General features: G+C 31.6%; 2 protein-coding genes and 1 long non-coding RNA gene across 3 annotated transcripts; all 3 read right to left on the reverse strand.

The window, feature by feature from the left end:
* Window positions 1–1,507: 1,507 nt before the first annotated feature.
* LOC132750721 (uncharacterized) lies at window positions 1,508–9,794 on the reverse strand. The gene is made up of 3 exons (XM_060740756.1): window positions 9,204–9,794; window positions 3,730–3,850; window positions 1,508–3,527 (listed from the first exon to the last, which is right to left on the reverse strand). Exons 1-3 carry the CDS (start codon window positions 9,429–9,431, stop codon window positions 3,034–3,036), a joined length of 843 nt encoding a protein of 280 aa, XP_060596739.1. The 5' UTR covers window positions 9,432–9,794; the 3' UTR covers window positions 1,508–3,033.
* Window positions 9,795–15,418: 5,624 nt separating this feature from the next.
* LOC132750740 (uncharacterized) lies at window positions 15,419–16,910 on the reverse strand. The gene is made up of 2 exons (XR_009628590.1): window positions 15,951–16,910; window positions 15,419–15,782 (listed from the first exon to the last, which is right to left on the reverse strand). It is a non-coding gene; the product is annotated as an uncharacterized LOC132750740 (long non-coding RNA).
* Window positions 16,911–17,793: 883 nt separating this feature from the next.
* Window positions 17,794–25,501, reverse strand: LOC132750730 (TWiK family of potassium channels protein 7-like). The gene is made up of 5 exons (XM_060740768.1): window positions 24,915–25,501; window positions 21,299–21,526; window positions 20,482–20,634; window positions 19,618–19,728; window positions 17,794–18,753 (listed from the first exon to the last, which is right to left on the reverse strand). The coding sequence occupies exons 1-5, from the start codon at window positions 25,342–25,344 to the stop codon at window positions 18,407–18,409; spliced, it is 1,269 nt and encodes a 422-aa protein (XP_060596751.1). The 5' UTR covers window positions 25,345–25,501; the 3' UTR covers window positions 17,794–18,406.
* Between the last annotated feature and the right edge of the window lie 412 nt (window positions 25,502–25,913).

Here is a 25,913-nt window from a genome sequence, read left to right on the forward strand (position 1 = left end):
GGCAGCTGTGTCATTCAGGCGCACATATAAATGCTACCCTCCTATATAAAGCGTTTGGTTCTAAGGGACATAACCAAATTAAAAATGCTTAGTATTGTTAACAAAGGTTACTTCCCTTATGACTTATCATTAGAAATCAGTGATATCGTGTAATCCATTTTATTATATCAAATTAAAAATGAAAGTTTCTGTTATACCGTATTTAACTTTTCATCTTTAATCCAATCTGCATGACGAAATGACGAAACCACACATCTATTTTGAAGATTTTCATTCGGATAAAAGGGGCATAATTATAGACAGAGATTCTAGATTTTGGTAGATCAGAAACTGACAAAAGAGAAACACGCGGCTGCATATCTGTATATTAATGATACTGCACGTTGGTAACTGACCATTGAACCCGTCAAACACTATATAACTATCATGCTAAAACTGTACATTTATAACAATTCTTTTCATTTGATTATCGTGACGTCTATAGATATAAACTATGTACAAAAGTACATGTATAATCAATTTACGAATTAAATTCATTCTATTCTCAACTTTATATAAGAACTATATCAGGACTAAACTAGGCAGTAAACCTTTAAAATTTAAATGTTTTTTTTAAAGATTATATAAAGTTCAAAGCCAATCTTTGGTGCGCTTTATTATTTTTTGATATTCCTAATATTTCTTAGAATAAAAACATATTTTACCTTCGGGTTAACGGAATGTTTACATAAAAAAACCCACATACACACAAAACAACAACAACAACAACAACAACAACAAAAGAACAACAACCCCAAAACAACCTTTTCTACCACTGTAATATGTTTAAACAGATCTGCATACATGTCCTCACACCTTTATTTGTGCCGCGTCATGACAAAACCAACATCCGCGCAGTCTGATCAGGATCCATGCTGTTCGCAACCAACACTATTACAGGTAGAGAAACTGATAGCGAACAGCATGGATCCTTATCAGACTTTGCGGATGCGCAGGCTGGTCTGGATCCATGCTGGTCGCAAACCCATTATGTTGGTTTTGTCGTGACGCGGCTCATTTGTCATCAGACGTCACAATGGTTTTTTTGCACCATCAATATTGCTTTATAGCACGGAGTTTTCCGAAATATGCCGAGTTTTCACGAATAGTTATGTTAGATGTTTGAACAAGATGTGGGTTTATACACAGTAACATATACTGTCTGTACATGCTGTATGATAAAGCAATATTTATATTTATGATATTGACCATGTAAATAAGCACCCTGATTAAGACTGCCAATAAATCTGTGCTTCCAAATTATGTGGGGGACAATTTATATGAAAGGACAAATTCACTTATAAATCAAAGTAAGCAAATAAACACCCTAATATGCGAGATGATACATCAAACAGTTCATATAAATCTTTTCAGCTTAAACAAACTTAACATTTGTCAAATTCTGTTGAACATTAAATACCTAACTATAGTCAATGTTACATCATGTCTTATAAATTTAACCACCATTAAAGGGAAGTGGCAATATTTTGTGATCCAATAAGAAATATCGATTTGAGAAGTGTCCCATGTGGTTAAAGTGTCAACCATTCAATCCAGGGACCGTAGGCTCGAACACTACTACGTAACCGGATGGGATTATTGGATTTGGAAGAATAATCATATCCATATAAAGAACCTGTTTTACAGCATACGGGATCTTTAAATAGAATAAAATAGAATATTAATAAATTGTTCAAGAACAAGATCTAATCATTCATGAAAAAAATGGTCATACTTAATCATCAAAGTCTTACACATATAGTCTTACTTTTAATATACTCTCTTTTGTAAATTGGAAAATGCAAATGAAGCTACTTCACAATGTACTTGTATTTTTATTTGAAAATTGCATAGGCGTGGCTGCTTTTATGTAATATTTGAGTGCTCGAAAAACATAACTATAAAAAGCCAAAAATAGAACTTATGCAAAATAACATTTATTTAACACACAAGTGTAATACTAGAAATACAAAGCATATATATGGAATGTTGAAATGTAGCAAAATTGTACAATTCTATGGCAAAAACGAGCACCACTGAAAGTTAATGAATTAGTAATTTGTACTGTAAATTAAATTGAAGGAAACGAATTAGCGCATACGGTTGCTGAGACATTATATTTTAAACTTCATTCAAAAAAGATTTAATGAAAGTGTTTATATTTCAAGATCATTCGTGATCTTTCTGATCTTAAATTACATACGAGGGGGCAAAGCCTCCGAGTATAAATCAGACTGCCGAGTGTTTTGATGTTCTGTCTCTACACTTTCAAAAAAAATCATTCAAGATCTTTAAAGAACAAATGATCAGTGATTTCCAAAACATTTATCATGTAAATAAATTAAAACTTTCTTTGTAAATCTCCTATCCCATGTTGACAGTTCGCCAAATTTTGTCTGCCAATGAAATCGCTCTATTTTGTTTTAATTTTGCCGAAGTATTTTCCATACAGTGCTGTAACTCAACTGTATGTATTAAATTTATACGTTAAATGAGCCGATTTAATGGACTCCGCCTATTTACATATTGCACTCGATTTGAATAGGCTAACTGTAAGTCGGTTATAGGTTATATACAGAGTTTTAAAAAACTAATTTTCTCGCTTCACTTTGTTCGCTCAAAAATTAATTTCTTAAAACTCTGTATATAACCTATAACCTATACTTAGACATACTTAATGTTACCAATTCTTTACTCCTATTTTAAATCTTTTGATCATCGAGCTTTTGATATGACACCGCGACTTTGTACACACATGTATAGCAATGCCCCGCCCCCAAAGTTTTGGGCGGATATTGGGGGGGGGGGGGGGCATACATACTAAATTCCTTCTTTTAACCATTTTAAATATTTCACCGGATATAATTCAGACTTAAGTGTTATATTCGATAATTAGTCCATGAATAAACTACATGTTTTATATTTTTGATATGTCACGATGACGTCATCTTAGTTGATTGTTCTTAATATAATAATAATAATAAAACACCTAAGCTATGTGAAGTAGTTTAAATCTTCTGACAGTGATGATCTTTTCCTGCGGTATACATTTGTATTCCATTTAAACCACGGAAAACTTGCAATATTTTTTAGTTTTTCAGACTCCAGATCGTCATGTGAAAAGCCTAAACGCTCCATTAATTCTTTAACATATTCAAATGGGCGGTTATTAACATGAGAATACCCACCCTGTCCGGGTCTAGCCCAACTTAAGACCACGCCCTCGCGAGCATGTCGAACAATATTGTCAATAAAAGTACTTTCAAATTGTTCTGGAATATGTTCTGCTACTTCTAAACTAATTATCCAATCATAAAGCGGTAACCCATATTGTGGGAGAGTCAAATCAAGAAACTGCACACGCCCTTCACTTGTGACGTCACAAAATGGGGCACCGTCATATGCGTCATAAGCTTTAAGTTTTCCAGAATCTGTTAAAAGCTGCTTATATCGACCAGGCCCATCCCCAAAACTGCCAACATATTTCCCTGAAATTTAAAAAACAATAGAAGAATTACAGAATGTAACTAAATGCCCAGCATTCTAATTATTGCCTAATGTTGATAGTCTCTTCATAATTTGTGGTGGTATAAAATACTTGAATAACCATGTTTGTTTGAGTATACTTATTAATACTGTGAGCAAGTGAAATTTCTAATACCACTGTTTTTGTAGTATGTAAAATCGTACCTTTAAAGAAATCTGCAAGAGCACTTGCAAGTTTAGTGTCTGTCATATGCTGGCCACTCCCCTCTGTACTTGCTTTTTGGCACCACCCACCAGTCTCACTTGTTGCCTGGTTAACAGCTTTCTGTAAGACAAATACGTATTATTATAATTCCATAAAAGTGTTGTATTTATGTAAATACGCTTTGTAAAGCACTCAACAAAAATAAGAAATATGTACCTTTTAAGGATAGTGCACACAATTTTTAAAAGTTAATTTTAAAGTGTAGGCAAACTTTTTTTATTTATTTTGAACCCAATTAGAAATATACATCCTGATGATGATGATATTGTTATACAATTTACTGTCTTACGATGAATGTTTAAATGCTAATTTAGAAAGCAAATTATGTTAAATGAGATCTACTTTAGAAATAATCTCCTCTATAATCCATTAGATTTGATAACAAAACCCATGGAATTTAATAGAAAAACAGAAAAAAAAGTTTGCAAAAGAAAAGAAAAAAATAAAGAAGGAAAATTAGGGGAAATGCAAACTTGTACTAATTTAACTACTCTGTCGAAGGGAATGTTGTTCATCTTTATATTAACAGTCTATGGTGGATGATTTGTGCCATGTCGTATATTCGCTCCGCGGAGCGTCAGGCGATAACACGAAAATACGACAAAGTCAACATTTTGTCTGTAGCATATTTCTTATCTACTGTCCAGGGCTTAGCTAGTGTGCGTCAAATAATCGGCCCTTTCCATCAGTCTTCAGATAAGGACCTCGAACACAGTAGTAAGAGCACACGGAACGGATACGATATTTCGGTTTTAACCTACGCTAAGAACTAAAAAAATCTAATAAAACTTTACAGGATACTATTTATATACTTATTATTGTGGTTATAGAAACCAAAAGTACATATTGTCCACTCGGATTTGGTTATAATTGTACATCAATTGATTATGATTGTGAGACATTATGTTCCATCATTAATTTTACCGAAATAGTTTTTTTATTTTCCTTTGGATGTCAAATATATATATTACTCCGTTTCTGTTTACATCTAAAACCACGTGGTAGAACTACTTTCAATTCGTATGAAGTCCGAGGTTATTATTAAGAATAGCCGAGATGTTCCGATTGCAACGTGAAATAAATGGACCAATGCTATCACATCATTTATAATTTTATAATTTGCATACTTTATCATCATTAGCGTCTCACAGATGCATCAGACAACACTATCAATTAAAACTTCTTTGTCATTTTTTATCAAGCTTAATAAATACAAAACATTAAAATATCTTTTTCAATAAATATTGTAGCATGTTCACATAAAGTAGCATTTTTCATATTTGTAAAAACTTGTACACTAATTTATACAAGTAATTTTAAAATAACAGCGTATAAAGGATCTCTAGTTCTCTAAATTTAAGTGAAATAAAATGGTTACGTAATCGAAGTTTAACCAAACCATTGTTTGTTCAAAATTTATTACACCGTTGCATTACTAGAGGCCCTTCAGAGGGAGAAATAAACCCCTGTTGCAGCACCTGTTCCTATGGGGACAGTTAGCTGGAGACTTTACATTCAATATCTCCGCATCGCGAGTTGGATTTATAATACAATTTTACACTATTTTGGCCAACATAAAAATGTTTTGCATTTATTGGTAAATCGCTAGGACAAACGGAAAGGATCAGTTGGTTCATATCTCCCTTATCAAAGTGTAGGGAGGGCACGAGTTCGATAGACTGCATAAACAAAGGTGACTGCTGACTGGATAATTTACCGAGAGAACAATGTGCGCCCCCGCCGTTTTATTTCTTAATTCTCTCTCCGCGACCCCGCCGGGCTAAGTTTATTTATTAAACTTCGCCCGACGCCCGCTAATCAGCGTGTTTTCGCTCCGCGCCCCCCGCCATTTTAACATGTTAATTCTTGACTTTTCGCTTGGCGGGGTCGCGGGGAGAAAACACGAATGGCACAAATCAGCCACCATACAATTTTGCCTCAGAAATCCATATATTTTTTTCAAATCTTTAGAAATGTCAAACATTTGTTTACAAATTTAAAGTTGCACGCCACCAGATGAGCCAAAATATTTCAAGAAAATCAATATTGAGAAAAAATGCACTAAACTTTTAAGAAAGATAAAAACATTCAAGATCCAGTTATATTTTACATGTTATGTGCGGTTTAAGACTGATTTTGTAGTATTTTATCACCATATTTCTACTTCGTTACTAACGCAATAAGTGCTGTTTTTGCATGTCTTGACCACTTTTTGTTAATTTTCGTGGATTGTAAGTGTCGAAAGCAATATGTAAATTACGATACAATATTTTACATTTAAATACATTTCCAAAATTTTCATGAAAATTAACATGAATCTGGCGGCGTGCTGCTTTAAAGTGTTTAAATAATGGGTTTAGAGCATGTTAGATCTTTAACAGACGAAAAAAAAGTAATGTGCAAAAGAGCGTGCAGTAATGTGTCATAAATTAAGCAAAATGTAAACAAAGTAGTATCTTGACTTCCATACAAAAGAAATTGCTTGTGTAAGTTCATCTTTAATGGCAAATGAGTAATGTTTTGGAAACTGTAACAATATACCAAAAATAAATGTTTTGAGAAATAAAAATGATTGCATATCTGAGGCATAATGGTCCTATGACCTTAACTTAACGAACTTAACTTTTACAAAACTCTGTATGTCAATTTTATTTACGGAGTTACTGGAATGCGAACAAAAGTTACATGTTCATCATGATAACGTTATACAGCAAAAAATGAGAAAAGTAAATAGGAAATTACATTATTTAGATCAAACAATATGATAGTCAATATGGAAACGTTAAAGGGTCTCCATTTAGTACGATCATGAGGTGTAAACCGACTGATTTTTGTCCGATTTGAACAGATGTTTTAACACAAATCAATTCATTTCATTCATAAAGACTAGACCATTTTTGTTATTTTGAGTCAATTTTACTCAAAATGTTTGAAGTTTTCTTTTCTTCAGGCCAATTTTTGTCAAAAAGACAAATGTTTTACAAAAGTCGAATATATACCTTTTCGCTAAGACAAAAAATTCAAGCATATCGATAAAAGTTTCGGCGATATAAACGTTTTTTTTAAAATCTTTGTGAATAAAGTAAATGGATTTGTGTTAAAACGTCTAATCAAATCAAAATTAATAAAAAATCAGTCGACTTACACTTCACGATCTCACTAATTGATGGCCCTTTAACTTCCGTAATTCAAGGACAATAATGTATTAACTATGATTTTATCAAATTAATTACCGTCGGAAACTATCATGCTATTCAATGAAATTTTAACAATGTTTAGAAACATGTACAATATTGTAAAGTCTAGTATAAAATTTGATAATGAATTTTCTGATTTTGTTGAAATCGCGGTGGGCTTACGTCAGGGGCAAACAAATTCGCCGACATTTTTTTCCTTATATGAAGACATCGAATCAAAAGATATAACATCCGTCCGGATATTTCATTGCAACTTTTTGATGCATTCGTAGGATCGATATTAAATTATGGTTGTCCTATTTGGGGGTTTACTAAGTCATGCGAATTAGAACGTATTCATCTACAGTTTTGCAAAACAATCCTTGGTGTAAAACAATCGACAAGTAACGCAGCTATATATGCAGAATTGGGTCGCTATCCTTTATATGTATTTCGTTTTGTACATATTATCAAATACTGGGTCAAGATTATAAATACGGATAATATGATATTAAAAAATCAGTTTATGCACATTCATTGACGCAGTATTATAATTGTAGAAAGAATTGGGTTTTAAAACTGCTCGATGATTATGGATTTAGCTCTGTTTTTGTAAATCATGAAAACATAAATTTCAAATTATTTGTAAATTTGTTAAGAAAACAGTAACGGATTGTGCCTTACAGAAACTATTTGGAGATATTGAGAAAAATGAAATACTGAAATCCTTGTACATACATTTAAAACCGAGCTTTGGTATATCGGATTACTTGATTAAAATAAATTCGTTTAAAATACGTAATAGCATAACTAGATTGCGCGTGTCGTCGCATAGTTTATTTATAGAATCTCTTAGACATGGGCGTAATCGAAAACCAAGAAATGAAAGATTATGTTATTTCTGCGGTAATGACATAGAAGATGAATTTCATTTTATAATCACATGCAAAAAATATTCTGACCTGAGAAACAAATTCATACCAAAATATTATGTGAAAAATCCGAGCATGTACAAATTTATTGATTTATTAAGTTCTAAAAAAAAAGTCTTGTTAAATTTGGGAAATTTTATAGCACAAGCATTTAAACGCAGGGAATTAAATCAACCAAATCTTCAGACATAATTATAAAAATGTTATCTTGTTAGTAATACTACTTTATTTCTTTTCATTCTCCATGTTTTGTAGTTGTATCATTGTATGATACTTTGCTACTAAATAATGTTAACTTTGATGATTACGTGATGTTTAATTATATTTTAATGTATGTTTTTTGTGACCATGTGCATTTTGTACACGTCTTATATGAATAATCTATCTATCTATCTATCCATCTATCCATCCATCCATCCATCCATCATTGCAGTGAAATTGCAAGTTACCATTTTAAGTTATAAATTCAGATTACTTCTGTTAAATATGATTATGACATTGTGCTCGGTGTGAACAAATTTACGACATTTTTCTAACGTATTAAACATTTTAGAACTAACGTATTAAACATTTTAGAAATTAACACCAATTTGGAAGATCATGACCTTTTTTCCAGCTATTTGGGGAAATTTGAAAACTAGGAAAAAATATGCATTTTTTAATGGAAATTTTACAAATATTAGAATTTTTAAAAGAATATATTATACATGGCATGTTCATGCTTATATAACATGTTATGTATTTTAAAAGACAAGTTTATACAGTTTATTTATTTTTCAGAAGTTGAAAAAGATTTGTTGGTAGATTTTTTTTTTAATTTGAGAATTTACACAAGTTTTAGATTCTTACAACACGCATAAGTGAGGTGAAAAGTTCTAATGCAGGGAAAGCCATTATTGCGCTGTAATGTTTTACAAATATGTTCATAGAAATAGTAATTTTAGAGACATTTTGCATATACGAAGTACATGTTAATTAAGTGTAATATATAATTGAGCCGCGTCACGACAAAACCAACATAATGGGTTTGCGACCAGCATGGATCCAGACCAGCCTACGCATCCGCGCAGTCTGATCAGGATCCAAACTGTTCGCTTTCAGTTTCTCTACTTGTAATAGATTTGGTAAGCGAACAGCATGGAGCCTGATCAGACTGCGCGGATGCGTAGGCTGGTCTGGATCCGTGCTGGTCGCAAACCCATTATGTTGGTTTTGTCATGACGCGGCTGATATATGTATTCATTGAGTCAGACGGAAGTCATTGACTTTAAGGTGAAAGTGAATAAAATAAGTTGTTGTAAATACCTCACATTCCATTTGCCCAAGTCTTTGTTGTTTCCGATTTAGAATCCGTGACAAATTATTTCTTTGCTCCAAAAATCCCTTATTTACGGCATTTATTCTGTCGGCGGCGGCGGTATTTCTTTCAAGCAGAGCTCCGCCGGGGTCGGTTGAGTCATAGTAAATTTTCACAAACAGTATTAACAGCATAGACACTGTAACTCCCGTTATAATTACCGTTTTTGTTGACATGTTTTCCTTTTTTCGAATTAGTATTCGTCACTCGAATTTGTATGCGTCACTTAGATATTAATTAACATGTACGTTTTGAGGATGAAAATGATGTATCTCTCACACAGTGTTGTCAACAATGTCTATTTATAGTCTCTATGTTATAAAGGACATTAATTAAACAGTTTTTATTTTCTATTTTATCCGCGTTATCTTTATCTTTTTCGAAGTTATTGCGAACAATTATTTTTTTTTATTATTACATGGTTTTTAAAATAAGTAAAACAACACAAATTAGATCGGTCGGATATGCACTTTTGCTTCTAAACCATTTAGAAAGTTGTTCAAATGCACTTTGATCCGAGGTTGGATATCAATCATGTTTAACACGCACATTTAAAGGTTTACACTCAACATTTTACAATTTCTTTTGTTTTAAGGCAAATTTAAAGGTGTACACCTCAGATCTATTAAAATGTGATCTGAATATTTAGCGGTAGGTAAATATTATTTAAATCATCTGTATCAGCAAATGCTCACGTACGATTACAAGTTTCTCCACAAGGTACTTTCAACTTCTGCTAATGTTTTCTGTTTTAAATAACAGCGGCGTGGAACTTCTGGCATAAGGCAAATTATGTCAATCAAATTATCTCGGTAAAAGTGCCGTCAAAGGACTTTATATCTCTTTTTTTCTACTGAGCTTAGGTGGTCCTTCTCTTTTAACTACACAAATAAAGTAACCTTTTAAAGAATCCTTTTATTTTCATTTTTTTTTCATAAAAGCGAAAGTTGAAGGCATTTTCTAAAAACAGATAAAGAAAAGATCACATATACATATACATATACATACGGCCAATTTTTAGCACATAAATACTAATATAAGGCCTATATAAGCATCAGCGTTTGGTTCTGGTCCTTTTTCATTCATTTCATATGTTGTTAAGTTCTATTTGTAAATTGTAAACGTGTATACTTGTTTGAAATAAACTATGATTTATCTAAGAATAGATTATCTCAGAAAAAATGACAAATCATGACATTATAATCTACTTTTATATAAAGTCAACATTTCAAATTATACAATTATATCTCTCTTTATCTCTTTAACTTAACAATGTTTGCGAGCGATATAGATGGTTAAAATTTAAACAAAAATGCAAAAATCAGATCAAAGTTTATTTTCTGGCAATTTGTGAAATAGTTGTCAAACCATACCAAAACAACAAACAACAACAACATAAAACAACAACTACAAAAAACAACAACTACAACAACAAACCAAACGACAATTTAACAAGTCATTGCCCTTTAGATAGTAACTCAAGTGAAGAGGTTGAGTCGTAAACAAAGGGTCATATAAAATAAATAAACTTAAGATACAAATGTACTTGACTTGTTGTCATAACAGATAAATTCATTCATAGATTATTAAGTAAATATCAAGGAGTAATAAAATTCAACAACTTTAAGGCATATATTGTATGGTGCAGTTATAGACAAACATTTAGCAGAATGAAAACTGTATACTAGGATCTATATAAACTATGCGAGTTTTTAGAAAATGATGACAAACAGAAACGTTTTAAACTTTTAAACATTGTCAAGTGAAAACAAATCAGTCTCGTTTCGAGTTATCTGCCCTTGAATTTTAAAATTTTGCTTATTTCAAGAGCATCTAAAGAACAAGAAAAATTTGTAAGGTCTTGTGCCTACTGTTTTTTGCGTAGCTGACATCCTGTCATGTGATTGTGGAAAATTTTAAGAATTGGGAATTAGAAGTATGCATATTTGTATTTCATTTATTAAATCCATGTCAGTTTTCTTTAAAAAATGGTCTCTAATGTTATAAAAATTTCATTTTTCGTACTAAAACTGAATAAAAGGAACACACACAAAAATATTATGGAATTTCATGAAATTTTGTATCGAGACCAATGAAGGAATATATATATATAAAATATATTTAATTATAAAATAAAAATGCAGGTTTCATTCTGCTTTATGTAAATAATACTTCATAAAAAATGCGGGTTTCATTCTGCTTTATGTAAATAATACTTCATAATTGTCTTTTGTTTATATGTCGAAAGAACTATGACATATGCATAATTGTAAAAATTATATTGTGTAATATACCTATTTATATCCTTGTATGTTATAAGCTCCTTCTATAGTAATATTCCTTTTTTATATACATGAAAACGAAATTATTATAAATAATAAGTTATTTGAATATGATTGTAAGTTTACCATATTATTAGTCTTACAGTTTCGTTTTGTTAAGGTCGATATTTTTATAAAATCAAAATCATCATTACAAACGAATTAAATATGCATTCATTATAATATATGTTTCTTGTCTTAAAATGTGGCAAAAATATGGAAATATTCAATATATATATTAATCTATTATGTGTACAGATGTGAGTGGTAAATATACGTAATTTCACATAGGTTGAAGAAAACAACATTATACATATATCGAGTACATGTTTTGTTTACATTTATATCAACCGGTACTATACATTTATATGTTAGTTAAAAATAACAATAATGTATTAATTTTATACTTGAAGAGTTGGTCGAAATGGCCTTCCTCGATATTATCCAGTCATTTTAAGTAATTCGTACGTATGTTTTGTATATCGACATGTTCACTGTTCGTTGTCTTGTATTATGCTATTACCATTATTATACAAATATTGGCCGTATAATAATAATAACTTTTTTTTTAATTTGGCGGCCATCTTGGACGCCATCTTGGATCTCTTGATTATCCGACCATTTGGGTAAAAACGAAATACAGTTTCGTATTTTGCGAACCTTTGTGAACATTTTGGTATATAAAAGTTTCTTGCATAGACCACTAGGGTCCTACTAACCGGTCTTCGTTTTCCTACACTGCATGTAATTATGGGCTTATAAGTAAGCCTTATATGACTTAAATAAAACTGGTTCTATATCTACGTCTCTGTGTAAACCTGGAATAATATACTTTTAACATCTCACACATAATAGTGAGCTAAGCACTGCACTGTGGAGAGAGAAAACAACAACAACAACAAAGAACAAAAATAAAAAAGCAACATAGAACCCCCCCTCCAAAAACAAGGAAAAACCCCCAAAAAAACCCAGCACTAAACAAAAGACCCGCAAATGACAGCAACAAAAAACAACAACAAAACCCCCCACCCCCCACCCCCCCCCCAAAAAAGGAATACATAAATAAAATATTTTGCAACATCATTATCTTTCTTTCAGATAGTAATATAATGTACAGATTAGTTATCTGTATGGAGATCAAAATGTCTTTCAATCAAGTCTTAAATGCTTAAAATGGGTTGCTAATTGTGACAACATCACAATTTTGGGGATTTTTAAGATTAGATTAAAAATGTGAAATTTTTTATGATATGTCACTCAATTGAAAAAATAAAACCGATTGTATTACTCATGAGATATTCATATGTCAAGATCGGGCTAAATGAATAAAACTAGTGATAGTTTGTAAGAATATTTTGTCATTTGTCAAATAAACTGCGTTCTTATTTGTCATTCACTCATAGTTGGTATTTTCTTACAATATCAGCAATTAAATTGTGCATTTGATTTTGTAATTGTTTGTTTCATATATCTCATAAGTTTTTTTTGGTTTTGTTAAAAGTTTACATTAACATGATTTTTTTTTAAATGCATAAAAGAATTGAATTGGATTTTTTTTTCACTATTGGAATAGTTGTTGTGGAATAACTAATGCGTGAATAGTCACAAGATTTTTTGTTTTGACCTACAGCAAATTGTACTAGATTTGCGAAAAATTATTTCCAGTCCCTTCATGTCAAACACCCGCATTGGAGACACTTAAACGCTCTCAAAATCTTTCTCTGCCGGCGCATTTTTTCTTTGAGAGACAAAAAAAATAAATAAATAAAAAACAACTAAAAATGGTGAAAATACAGTCATACTTGTATCATCAGCAATTTGATGTTATCCATGTATTAAATCAATGGATAATTTCTATCATATAATAGGAAATAATAGTTACTGGTTGTGTAAATAACACAGAAACTAACTAAAATCCAAGACAGAGCCGTTCCTTTCCGGTTTTAAATTAGTTTTTATTTTGTTGAAAGCTTTTACAAGAAGCAGTCTGACTTACTGTTTATTAATAAAAATAATCTAGATTGTTTTCCGATATACAATATGATCAAGAAAAGTTCATTTTTATTTGTTTGGGTCGTCCGTACAAACAAATAATGGTAGCGAAATTTCAGACCCTGATATTCTTATTTGCTAATGCCGAAAGTAGTCCAAACTCCTCGAAGCGGTTACTTCCCTTCATATGAACATAAACGCCGAAACATTAAGGGGAGATAACTCCGTAAAGATTGTCAAATGACAGGCGCATTAATTTTCGTAACAAATAAATAGCTCCCGTTGGATGAAGATTTCTAATATTGCGTAATTCTTATAAGAAATACATGCTTATATTCATCTCCATGATTATTTACTTCAGTGATAAACAACAGGTTTACCGTGAACAAAATATATCGAAATTAATAAGGGTAACAAACTCTAATTAAGAATAATATGGTATTCTTCAGTCTGTTATCTTATAACTCCCCGTGGTCGAGGGGGTTTACACGCTCGCTTTAGAAGCGAGACGTCCGTAGTTCAAATCATATTTCAGACAACTCATTTTATAATGGTTTTTTTAATTGATTAAGCCAAATAAACATTGAATTGAATATCAGTGTTGAAATTAGTCTTATAGCCAATTTACTATAGTTATATAACACTGGAAACAGAATGTGGTGACACTTTACGAACAAATTGGTTTATAATCTCACAACCTTCACCTTTCTGACATTCTGAGACCCAAACAAATTCAGCGCCTTCTGTGCTTTGATTTCTTATTGCCGATATTGTCAAGATGAGATCATTTTTTATTGCCGATAGTTAAAACCCAATCAGAATAAACTAGAAAAAAAAATCAAGATGGTCAACAAAAACTTCCAGCAATAATCTTATGATGAAATTTTCAAGATATTTTTTCAGATATATATATTTATCGGTGAATGAAAGTTAATTTAGAATTCGAGGAGCTAAATTTCTAACATCTTAACTACAGCAAGGACAGAGTCATCTTTTTAAGAAGTTTTTATACAGAAAATTATGGAATGCATGTTAAGTGGTTCGAGGTTACTAAAGAAAAACAACAATTATTTAAGCAGAAAAACATTTATTCATGACATTGTGTTATTCATTGTGTTATCAGTTCCACTGTTACAATTCCACAATTCTACAAGTACACGTGACATTGAGACATCGACCTAGTATTAAACTATTAAGATTAGAAACAACAACAACAAAAAAGCTAATTATTCGCGGTATTTGTGATAATTTATTCAGTATTTTAATTAGTTGTTGAAAACATTAGGACCATAAAGAGGTTCAAAATGAGACATATCCTGACATTAATTACACTTTAACTTTGTTATGGTAGTGGTTGAATGCCCTTATATATAAAATTCAATTAATTTGATTTTAAATCCAAATCATTTACTTTCTTAAACATTAAAGGAGAAGAAAAATGGAAAGACATTAACACTATAAGTTACTTTATTTCTGCCACAAGCTGAGGGAAAGATGGAAAGGCAATAAGACTATGACATACTTTAAGGACTATTTCTTCCATAACCCGAGGACCAGAATAATAAGACTTCCACTGAATCCGCACACGTGATCGTTTTACGATAAGTTATGTCATTGTTGAAATGAAAATACACGAATGGAAGCTATTGACTACTGGCTTTTTGCCTGTGTAAAGTTCGAGTCCCTCTTCAGTCACGACCATGTTTACTCACTCCAGTAACACCAGTAATAATTACATGTAATAGTGACATGTAACACAAGTAACACCATTACTCGAGAGTGGCTCAAAGCAAAATTTCTTCACAATCGAGTAAAATTACATAACATTTTAAGATAGAAAACAACAGCACTTGTATGGAAAGAAAATTTTAATAGATTTGGTGCTATATGTAATTATATAAGCAGTATAACAATTAACAGCATACAAACTGACACATTTTACAGATTTGCAGATTTGTTTGTCAAGAACATTTGTTAGGTTATCACAAAAAAGGCAACACTCCTAAATGAAATGTACATACCCTTTATACTTTAAAAATGCTATGCTTTCCTGATTTTTAAATAAAATATATTATCTATAGTGCCTATCTTAGTATCAAATGTTTAATTTCTTCACAATAACTTTCTTTTCTTGAAAGATCTAATAAATAAAATTTCCTATCTTAAGCATTTACTTCACATATAGACATTCGGATAAGATACCTGGGCATTCACCTACTTTTATTCTTAGAGGATACGCAGCACATTAACTTTGTCTCAGTCACGCCCCACCTATACAATCGGACAGAACATCCCCACCTACTTTTATTCTTAGAGGACTCGCAGCACATTAACTTTGTCTCAGTCACGCCCCACCTATACAATCGGACAGAACATCCCCACCTACTTTTATTCTTAGAGGACTCGCAGCACATTAACTTTGTCTCAGTCACGCCCCACCTATACAATCGGACAGAACATCCCCTAATGTTGCTTTATAAGAACAAAACAGAACTAAAATGTATCTTTCAAAGGTAAAACAGCTGATAGCTTAACTATCTTGTCAATTAACATATTACAAACAAATTAGAGGAAACATTTATAAAGACAATTTTCGATGATCGTGTATAATAAGACTAGTATAGTATAAATGAATTTCCTAAGAAATAACAGTTATAAAAAGCATTTACTAAAAAGTACTGCATTTTACAGCATTCTGACATATGCAAATGCATTATAAAACATAGAAACAAGTAACAATAACAATGTATTTTCAATCTAGTACAGTGTTAACACTAAGCCAACGTACACATACACGTACACAAACAATAAACAACTTAAAAAACGCACTATCTTTTTATTTATAAAAAACTTTAATATTCAATATAAACAAAAATTTGCATTAAAATTATAGCAGCTAATCAATTAAAAAGACATCATCTTAAAAAATACATTTAAAACAGATAAACATTTAATTATTTTATGATACAAACTAAGTCCCCAGATAAAATCAATGAGTTCAAAAAAGTTAATTTGGCATAAAAACTGCAAAAAAGTGTGCATCAATACCTTATAGCCAACACAACTTTAGTAAAACGATGCAGTGCAATATATTGACACTCTTTTACAAATGCACAGAGTTCTATAGTTGTGGTTGCAATAAGTGGAGTACGAGCTCTCATGCCTTGACCAAGCTCACCCAGTGCCACAGAATATGACCGGTTTTATGCTTCAAAGATATGTAAATGTTCTGTCATACATTCATGATGCTCTTCATCTTGTTTGTATTCTACTTCTTATGCTCTTTGGCGGATATTTTCTAGAGAAGATAACCCTACGGAACGCACTCGACATATAACGAACTTTATGCAACAGACCCATAATGCTTACTTGAAATGACCTTTTGCTATGGCATTTTTTTTTTAAAATTTAACATCTTCTGGATGACCCTGGTTCTTTAGTGAGAGCTCATATTACAAATTATCAATAATGATAATAATTGTTATACACTCGGTATTTGCTTTTGCGCACTTACTGCTTTCATCAAGTGAGTTTATAACTGTCTAAAAATATGTTTTTAAATGCTTATCTGTTTAAATGAAATTCATACAAATGATAGAGATAATAACTTTGATAAATGTTTGTTTTAAAGATTCATGAACATATTACATCAATAATTTTAAAAGCTTTTGAGTATACATATACATGTATTTAGTTTACAGAATTTAACAAACATTCATATGTAGTATATTAAAGAAATGTTTAAGCAAAAATGTTAACAAAGGGACACAATCATTGACACCAAACGCATTTTTGTATATATTAATCTCCCTTAGAATTTATTAGCGAACAAAAGTTGGGATCACCTGGCTAATATTCGAGCTATCTACCAAAGAATTTGAAAAAAGTCCCATATCTAGGACAGGTTATTCACAATAAAAAAATAAGGCCTTGTTTGTCATGTAACTGACATTCTTTCGAATAACTATACAAAAATTTCAAGATCTGTAAACATTTAGAGTATTTTATTTCTTAAACAAATAGTTTTTGTTAAGATATATTTTTTTCAATTTAACTTCAAAGCATTAATCAGGAAATTTCCCTGCAGCGGCTTAACAATTGCTGAAAAACTGTTAAAATCATGAAACTGATTCTTCAGCATACTTTTTTTTATAATGCATATGTATGAACATTGGCCGGAAAGCGGTGTATTTATAGCAAGGTAAAACATTTATATATATATTGAATAAAAGAAAAGTAAAAATAACTCAGTATAAAAATCATTCATTAGATAGTGACTTTAAGACTTAAAATGGTATAAGCATTATAACACTTTGAAATAAGTGAATTATATTTGCAGCTACTTTATATTCTGTTTTTTTTTCATTAACACTTTAAAGCCCACATAATTAAATTAACTTGAAGCACATATCAGGACCTTACACACTAACGAATAGGCATTGTCTCATTAACAAACGGTGATGTAGGCCGACGCTATTGTAATTGAACAATACAAACAATTTTCGATGTTGATATATGTTATAGGGACGATATTATACATTTTTTTCTAATTTTATCCACGCGAAGAGAAAGGAAAATGAGAATAAAGCTATTGTACAGGGCCAACAAAAATCAAGTTTTTATCTTTAGCATTTCTTAAGTTGTCCGTATGATATAATTATAGTAAAGTATTGAAATTTTTCCACTTGTCCATACAGGTTTTAGGACAAACTTGGCAAACGGCCGGATAATTATTTTGCCGTCCCTGTATAAATAATAAGTAATCCTTTATGATCAAATGTTTCCGTCAGATTTATGTAAGAACAATATAGTTATAAGTAAAAATCAAAATCACAAGTTTAGCAATCTGAATGACTTGTGTGACTGGACAGTACTTTCTCTGCTTCTACTTCTTCATCTTCTTCGTCCTCAACCACGCCCATTTTCTTGCCAATCCACAAGAATTTAGCCGTCATCTCCTCTTGCATCAGCGTGAAGCACATCGAGAGAATCGCCATACCAAATATGGAGTATATCGTACCGATAATCAGACGCGCATTGGCTGCGGGATCCGTGAAGTCCCGCCCAGGTGTGACGTCACCAAATCCAATCGTGCTGAGCGTGATGAAGCAGAAGTAGGAGGACTGTAACATATCCCACCCTTCCCAGTACTTGAAGAGTATGGCGCCAAAAACAATGTACAGTCCTTTAATAAAATGATATACATGTTAATCATAAAAAGAGAAAAGTATGAAGGCCGATTTACAGCGCCATGCCATATTTCTGCTTCTATTGCCTGCAAAAGCATGAAGGGACGACATGTTTGACTTTGAAGTATTCGCCTTTTCTAAGCGGAAGTGGAAAGGGACGCCAAAAGATGACCAACAATACATAACATTTTCCGGGTCTTGTCTTTTAGCGGCGTTAATGCAAGAACACAAAAATAAGTCGAACTTCGTCATGTATTCGCTTTTTATCGCGAAAATATGACATGACGTAAATTAGCCAACTTATGAAATTATTTATGAGATCTTGATGTGAATTCATCAGATAAAGTTTCTTTTAACGATTTTATTTCAAACTAATACTATTGTTTAAGCCTTTAGCGGCACTTTAAGTAAATGAGAATTAATTAATTAAAACCAATTTAATTCATATCTAAATAATAGGTAGTTTTAGCAAAATGTAGTTGTTCATATAACAACCAATGCATGTGACTTTAGTCTACAAAATTCAAGTTGTTTTTAGCATGCAATGAATCTGGCAAATGCAAATTTGACAAGTGCTTACACTTATCTGTCTGTCTTTTTCGGAAAAAATATGCAATGACGTATCACTTAGACTTCTGTTATAAAAGCTTAAAAATAGTGGCATGACTTTATGACCGAAGAGTAAAGCACCTAGAAAATGTATTAAAACAATTGAAACATTTATCAGTTTTTGCGCTAATGTAGAAAAAATGATTGGTTTAAAGAAAAGACTTTATATCAGAAAACAAATCAATGGTCTGGTCAACACGTAAAACATTTATATTTTTCAAAAAACACTTTATGAAGTTTTTTATATTTACCTATTATTCCGAGACTAATGGTCAGAGGTACAGCCACCTTGCTTATTTCGTCCCACTCTTGTTCATCGTCATCATCATCAGAATCATCGTCAACAATTAGCGGCTCCTTGCCTAAAATAAATATTATCACGAGTCCTCATAATTACATTACCACGTGACTTTTAACATAATTTTTCTTCGCGTAATACCCCAAATCACGTGACTTTTAACTTGATTTTACATTGCGTAATACGTGTTTATGAAAAGAGCAAAGTTGTATGGCCGATAAAGAAATCATGAAAAGGGACTTTCGTTCACTTTGTTAGATTATACTATATGGAAATATAAAATCAATATGACTTTTGGATGGATTGTTTTCTAGTTTGACTAGTGTATTAATAATACATTGATTGATTAATTTGATTGGACAATCGTGACTGCTGTCAATTTATGAAGTAATTCTATTCTTCCTCAATTAAAGGAAATTGCTTTAGTATGCATTTGTTCATAGTGGCTTTGGTTATATATAAATACATCCAACCGTTTGCCATATAACCTGTCAATGTTTTTATCACTAATAACATCTAAATCACGTTATAAAAAGATTGCTGCATTTTATAACATATAAATTTTAATCATAATCATGTCATTGACTAGAGTAAGCTTACTAATTATGTTTTGCTACATTTTTTACTTTAATTATTCCAAAATGAGTACGTGTGTCAGCAAAGCAAACATTCGGCAACTTTTTAAATTTGACTATTATTTGGATCAAATTAACATATTAATATAAAGTTCAATTGTTAAATAAACTAGTTTTGAATGTTGTACTTTATAATTTCAAGTACCAGTAATAGTTTTGGAATATAATAATTGATACATTACTAGAACCCATTCTGACAAGCCGGCCTCTTTCTTTCAGGTCAGCTGTCCCCAGGGCCTTGATGTTCAGAGGATTTGCCCCGTGGTACCGTTGTTTAGTTTCCGTGTCTCCAATGGTCAACGGCTCCCGTACCATGGCATTTGGTGGCCTCCATGCTGACAGATAAAATGATAGGACATTTGAAATATGATAATAGTTTAGTTTGATAATAGGGTCAACATTACTTTGTCATTATTTGGGAAGTATACAATAAGTTCATTAAATAAATAATGTGCATTCACTTTGATTTTTTATGCTTTAATTTGGTCTAATTTAAAAAGTAGCAAAAATGAAAATTATTCCCAAAGGCGTCGTATTTCTAGTTATACAGAAGTGGTTACTAGTAATATCTAAGCTTTACCTTATACACAGGTGTGGTTAATATGGTGGCTGATTTGTGCCTTGTCGTATTTTTCGCTCCACGGGGCGCCGGACGAAAATACGAAAGTCAACATTTGTCGTAATTACGCTCCGCAGGGCGAAAAGGCAAAAACAAGAAAAAACGACATTCAACATTTTGTCGTACTTTTTCTCCGCGGGGTGCAATGCGAATACACGATAACACGTCATGACACAAATCAGCCACCATAGGCTAATATGGAAGCTTTGCCTTATTCACCACTTTTATATACAGACAGAAGGTTTCTAAGCTTCACCTTATTTCCCACTTTATCTTCAAAAAAGCTTTACTTTATTTGTATCCCTCTATACATATAAGTCAACATCTAAGCAACATATTGCTACCGTCAAAGATTTTTAGTATTGATATTTTATATTTACGTGGTCCCGTGTTGTTTGATGAAGATTTTTCCTGCTGCGGTGGCTTCTTCTTCTTTTTACGTTTCAGGCATCCGCAGCAGATGATCTTAGCATAAACATAGCGGAATATATCTGCCAGAACGTCACCAATATTTGCCAGCATTATCAGCATTATAGGTATGCCCATCATTGCATATGACATACACAGAATGCGGCCCCATATAGTTTTTGGTGCAATGTGCCCATACCCTGAAAAACAAAAAAACAATAACATATGTGTGTTTACTGTATATGAATGCATGGTAAGCAAAGGAAATGTGTCTACTGCTTGAATTATGTAAACAAACTGAAATGTAATGACCATATATGGTAATATCTTTTATACCAAAGATGTCAGAATATACCACAAGTCGTCGGATTACTTTTCCTAAGTTTTATCATAATATTCATTAACGACAGTCAATGGTAGGGTACTAGGTCATCGCGCACCTGTAAAATGCTCCCAATCGGACTGTTTCTTTGTCGACTCAAAGATGATTTTTTTTTTCCAATTTAAAGGGACTCCACTGAGGTTTTTTGACATGATTGGACTGAAAATATTTTCCCAGATAAATGTACCATTTGATGTAGGTTTAGACCACTAATCTTTGTGCAAAATTTCAGATCATTTGCGCACTTCGTTTTACCAGAATAATTATTCAAATTGTAAAAAAATGACCCAAACCCAAAAGCTAAAAAAGCATAAAAATACGATTTTCAATTTATTTCAAAGTATATTTCTTAACTATCTTTGCATATATTTCTGTTTAAAGTGCCCCAGCTCATTTATGTAAGAAATTCAAATGTTATGTTTTTAGGCTTTTAAACCTCAGTGGAGTCCCTTTAAGAAATCGTTAGAATATCAAAGTACTGTAGCGCAACAAAGATTGGCTTTAGTACTTAATAATATTATAAAAAAACAAAAACACAAAAAAAAGAAAGAAAAACAAATAAACAAAAAACGTTAAAAGGTTAAAAGTTTTTCTGTCTGGTTAAAGCCCGAAAACGGAATAAATTTTGTTTGAGAGTGCGAGTTGGATCATTTAGGGAAAAAAACTTTATCCCGTTTTCATGGCTAAATGAGTAAATTTCTTTTTGTTTCTGATGCTTAATGTGCCGTATAGTACATAGCACAGGAAAACAAATAAATATAACATTTCATATCATATATCAGACTTGCATATGCCGGGTGTATTATGAGCATACAATACGTTACATGTATTTATGTATCTATATATACATTGCAACCAAATAACAACTGTATATTAAATATTCAATATTTATAACAATAAATTAAATTGAGAAAATATCGAATAATATTGGCCTCAACAAGTCAGCTAGAAATAAAACTGAAAAACTGTAAATAATTGATTGGAAAGATATTCGTTTAACCTAAAATCGATAATAGTTCCTAGTTCATTTTTCAAGTTTATGAATAAGAGATACCATTTTATAACGCCAGTCTTTTATACATGTTAAAATATATAGATAAGGTTTAGACTTAGAAAGTGTTAAGAAAGTCTTAGTAAAGCAATTTTGAAGGAAACAATTCGTTTTCAAATAAAAAATTCAGTGATATTTTTTTTATTGTTTATTAAAAAGTTCATGCTCGACGGCATCTCGCGACAATCGACATTTTCTCACTACATGCGAATAGATCTTAAAACTGTATAAATTATTATTCTCTACTTTGAACCGTATCTTACAACGTTCGATATTAACCCCGCATCACAATGTACGAGTAGTTGCGATTTTAACACTGTATTACAACGTATGGGTAGAAACGATTTTAACAACGTACGAGTAGATACGATTTGATTTAAACTGTATTACAACATACGAGTAGATATGATTTTACAACGTACGAGTAGTTACGATTTAACAACGTACGAGTAGTTACTATATTACCCCGCATTACAGCTTACGAGTAGTTACGAAATCTAACCCGTATTACAACGTACGAGTGGATAAGTATTTAAAACTGTATTACAATGTACAAGTAGATACGATTTTAACCCTGTATTACAACATACGAGTGGATACGTATTTAAATTGTATTAGAAATATTGTATTAGAACGTTCGAGTAGATACGATTTTAACACTGTTCGAGTAAATACGAAACTTGTCTTACAAAGTACGTGTGGATACGTATCTAAATCTGTATTTCAACGTACGAGTACATACGATAATAAGCTTTCATTACACTTTACGAGTGGCTTTTTATCAATGTACGTATTTTTTTGTTTGTTTGTGTTGTTTCTTTGTTTGTTTTTGCTTACAATTTATGACAAATTTCTTAACATTTACTTGTTTTACTTTAAAGCAGCACGCCAACAGATTCATGTTAAGATTCATAAAAATTTTTGAAATATATTTAAAAGTAAACTAAAGTGAGGTGAACAAATAAAATAGTTTACATATTGCAGACGGCACTTACAACCCATGAAAATTACCAAAAAGTGGTCAACATGTGCAAAAACGGCTCTTACTGCGTTAGTAACAAAATCAGTGTTAAATCGCACATAATATGTTATAACTTGGATCATGAATGTTTTTAACTTTCTTAAAAGTTTAGTGCAGTTTTCTCAATATTGATTTACTTGAAATATTTTGGCTCATCTGGAGGCGTGCAGCTTTAATAACAGTTCCTAACAAAATGAATAATAACACCGTTCAACAGAAAATCCTCACAACAGTTGGAGCCAACAATAAAGATGTACTATATACGGCAAAACATAGCGAGAGACGCGGTACAAAAAAAAAAAAAAAAAAAAAAAAAAAACCCGCACTGTTTTTATATTTTATAAACCTTCCCAAAAGGGGCCAGTAGCTCAAAGTCCTGCTGACGTGTTGCTGACCACATCAACCTACTTTTGATTTTATCTTTTTCATTTTTATTTTATTCTTATTTCACTTGCACAATGCTCTATACTTTTTGACACCGTTTTAAGGTTTTAAGACTTTATAATAAAGCAAGATTCAAGATTAAAGTATTCTATGTGTTTTGACAGAATTGAAATAAATCTGCACTAGGTAAGAGAATAAAAATAATGATAATAAAATTAAAAACATATCAAAAATTAAAAAAAAAAAAAAAAAAAAAAAAAACACACAAAAAAAAAAACAAACAAAAAAAAAACATACAAATGCATAAACACAGTAAAGTACAATGTACCAGAGTTTATCACAACCTATATTTGCGGGTTCGTACTCTGAGTATCTTAAAGGGCGGATGGACCCTCATTAAACCTAGAATGCATACGAATAACAACCTATATTTGCGAATAGAACAAATTGCGGAAAGCGATATGAATAAACGTTTTGCATAAGATAAGCAAAACTTACAATGTAACGCATTATTTTTTGTACCAAACAAATGAGCATATTTAACATGTTCGTGTGCGGATGGACCCACATAAAGCCTAAAATGCATGCACTTTATATTGGTAAATAGCGCAAATTGCGAGAAGCGATATGCAAAAATGTGCAAAAATGTTTTGCATAAAGATAGCCAAAATTATATTCCATTTAAAGGAATTTCTTTTTTTTTGTAGCAAACAAATGAATTTATTTATCAAATTCGTTCAGCATGCTAACCTATTGTTGTGAGAATGGTCATGGAAAAGAATAATCCGCCGGCAAAGGTCCATTCATGCATTGGCCCCTCGGGTAAACCGTACCCTTCACACCAACTACCATCGTACCCAATTATCAGCGTATTATTCCTGAATGTTTCAAACACGCCTATAATCTGGGCGTCAGATGCCTCAGATCCTAGAGGATTTGATAAAACCACGTCAATGAGGCTTAAAAGCGTCTCGTTTTCCATATCTCGATATTCTTTCCTTGAGTCAACACACGTTTGTACCTCATTCTCCTTCTCAAGGTACTCAAACATAAAACCACCCATCACACAATATACCAACACAATTAAAATCTGTCCCGAATGTGAAAATATCAACTTTGCAATGGATTTAAACCCGCTTTGATTACTGTCTTTATCCTTTTGTATTTCTTCAGAACCCATGATGAAAAATCACGATTTTCAATCTTTATACAGATGTTCTTTTGCTTTTAAAATGATTGTTTAAAATCCATATTTATAAGACAATTGTGGGAGATTTATTTAATATATGTATCATTTCACCTTTAATATATACACAAATTTACGAAAACCGCGAAAAAACTGTGTCACACCTATGACTATATTCCCTTTAATTCCAGTATAAAGTTATGAGTGGAAATTTTGATCGGTTTTATTAAATTGAATTTTAATTTTCAATAATGTGATAAAAGCTATTGTTTACATTAAATTAGTTTAATATGATCAATATTTTGTCAATACCAAGTATATTTATTTAATGCCGCCCTAATTTAAAAGAAGAAAAGCATGCCTTCTTTCTTTCGTCAACGGAACTGTTTGTTTAATGGTGTTAATTCTACCAACTTCAAAAGCGAATGAATTTCGCTTTTTTCCTTGGCGAAGGCAAGTTCTGTATGACAAAGCGCTTACGTAATGTAAACAATGCAAACTGTTTAAACAAACGAATCTGCAGATAAAAAGTGTGACACTGTTTGTAATTTATTTATTTATTT

This window comes from Ruditapes philippinarum, unplaced genomic scaffold, assembly GCF_026571515.1.
Source record: "Ruditapes philippinarum isolate M1 unplaced genomic scaffold, ASM2657151v2 ctg1476_1_1_1_1, whole genome shotgun sequence".
NCBI classification, from domain to species: domain Eukaryota; kingdom Metazoa; phylum Mollusca; class Bivalvia; order Venerida; family Veneridae; genus Ruditapes; species Ruditapes philippinarum.

Bases quoted from the DNA above. Each gene is read 5' to 3' on its own strand.
- LOC132750721 (XM_060740756.1), bottom strand. From the start codon at position 9,431: ATGTCAACAAAAACGGTAATTATAACGGGAGTTACAGTGTCTATGCTG. The intron at 3,851-9,203 runs GTATTTACAACA...TTTGTCTTACAG, and splicing joins TTGGGCAAATGGAATGTGAG to AAAGCTGTTAACCAGGCAAC. The intron at 3,528-3,729 runs GTACGATTTTAC...TTTAAATTTCAG, and splicing joins TCTTGCAGATTTCTTTAAAG to GGAAATATGTTGGCAGTTTT.
- LOC132750730 (XM_060740768.1), bottom strand. From the start codon at position 25,344: ATGGGTTCTGAAGAAATACAAAAGGATAAAGACAGTAATCAAAGCGGG. The intron at 20,635-21,298 runs GTAAATATAAAA...TTTATCTGTCAG, and splicing joins ATCAAACAACACGGGACCAC to CATGGAGGCCACCAAATGCC. The intron at 19,729-20,481 runs GTAATGTATCAA...TATTTATTTTAG, and splicing joins GCTTGTCAGAATGGGTTCTA to GCAAGGAGCCGCTAATTGTT.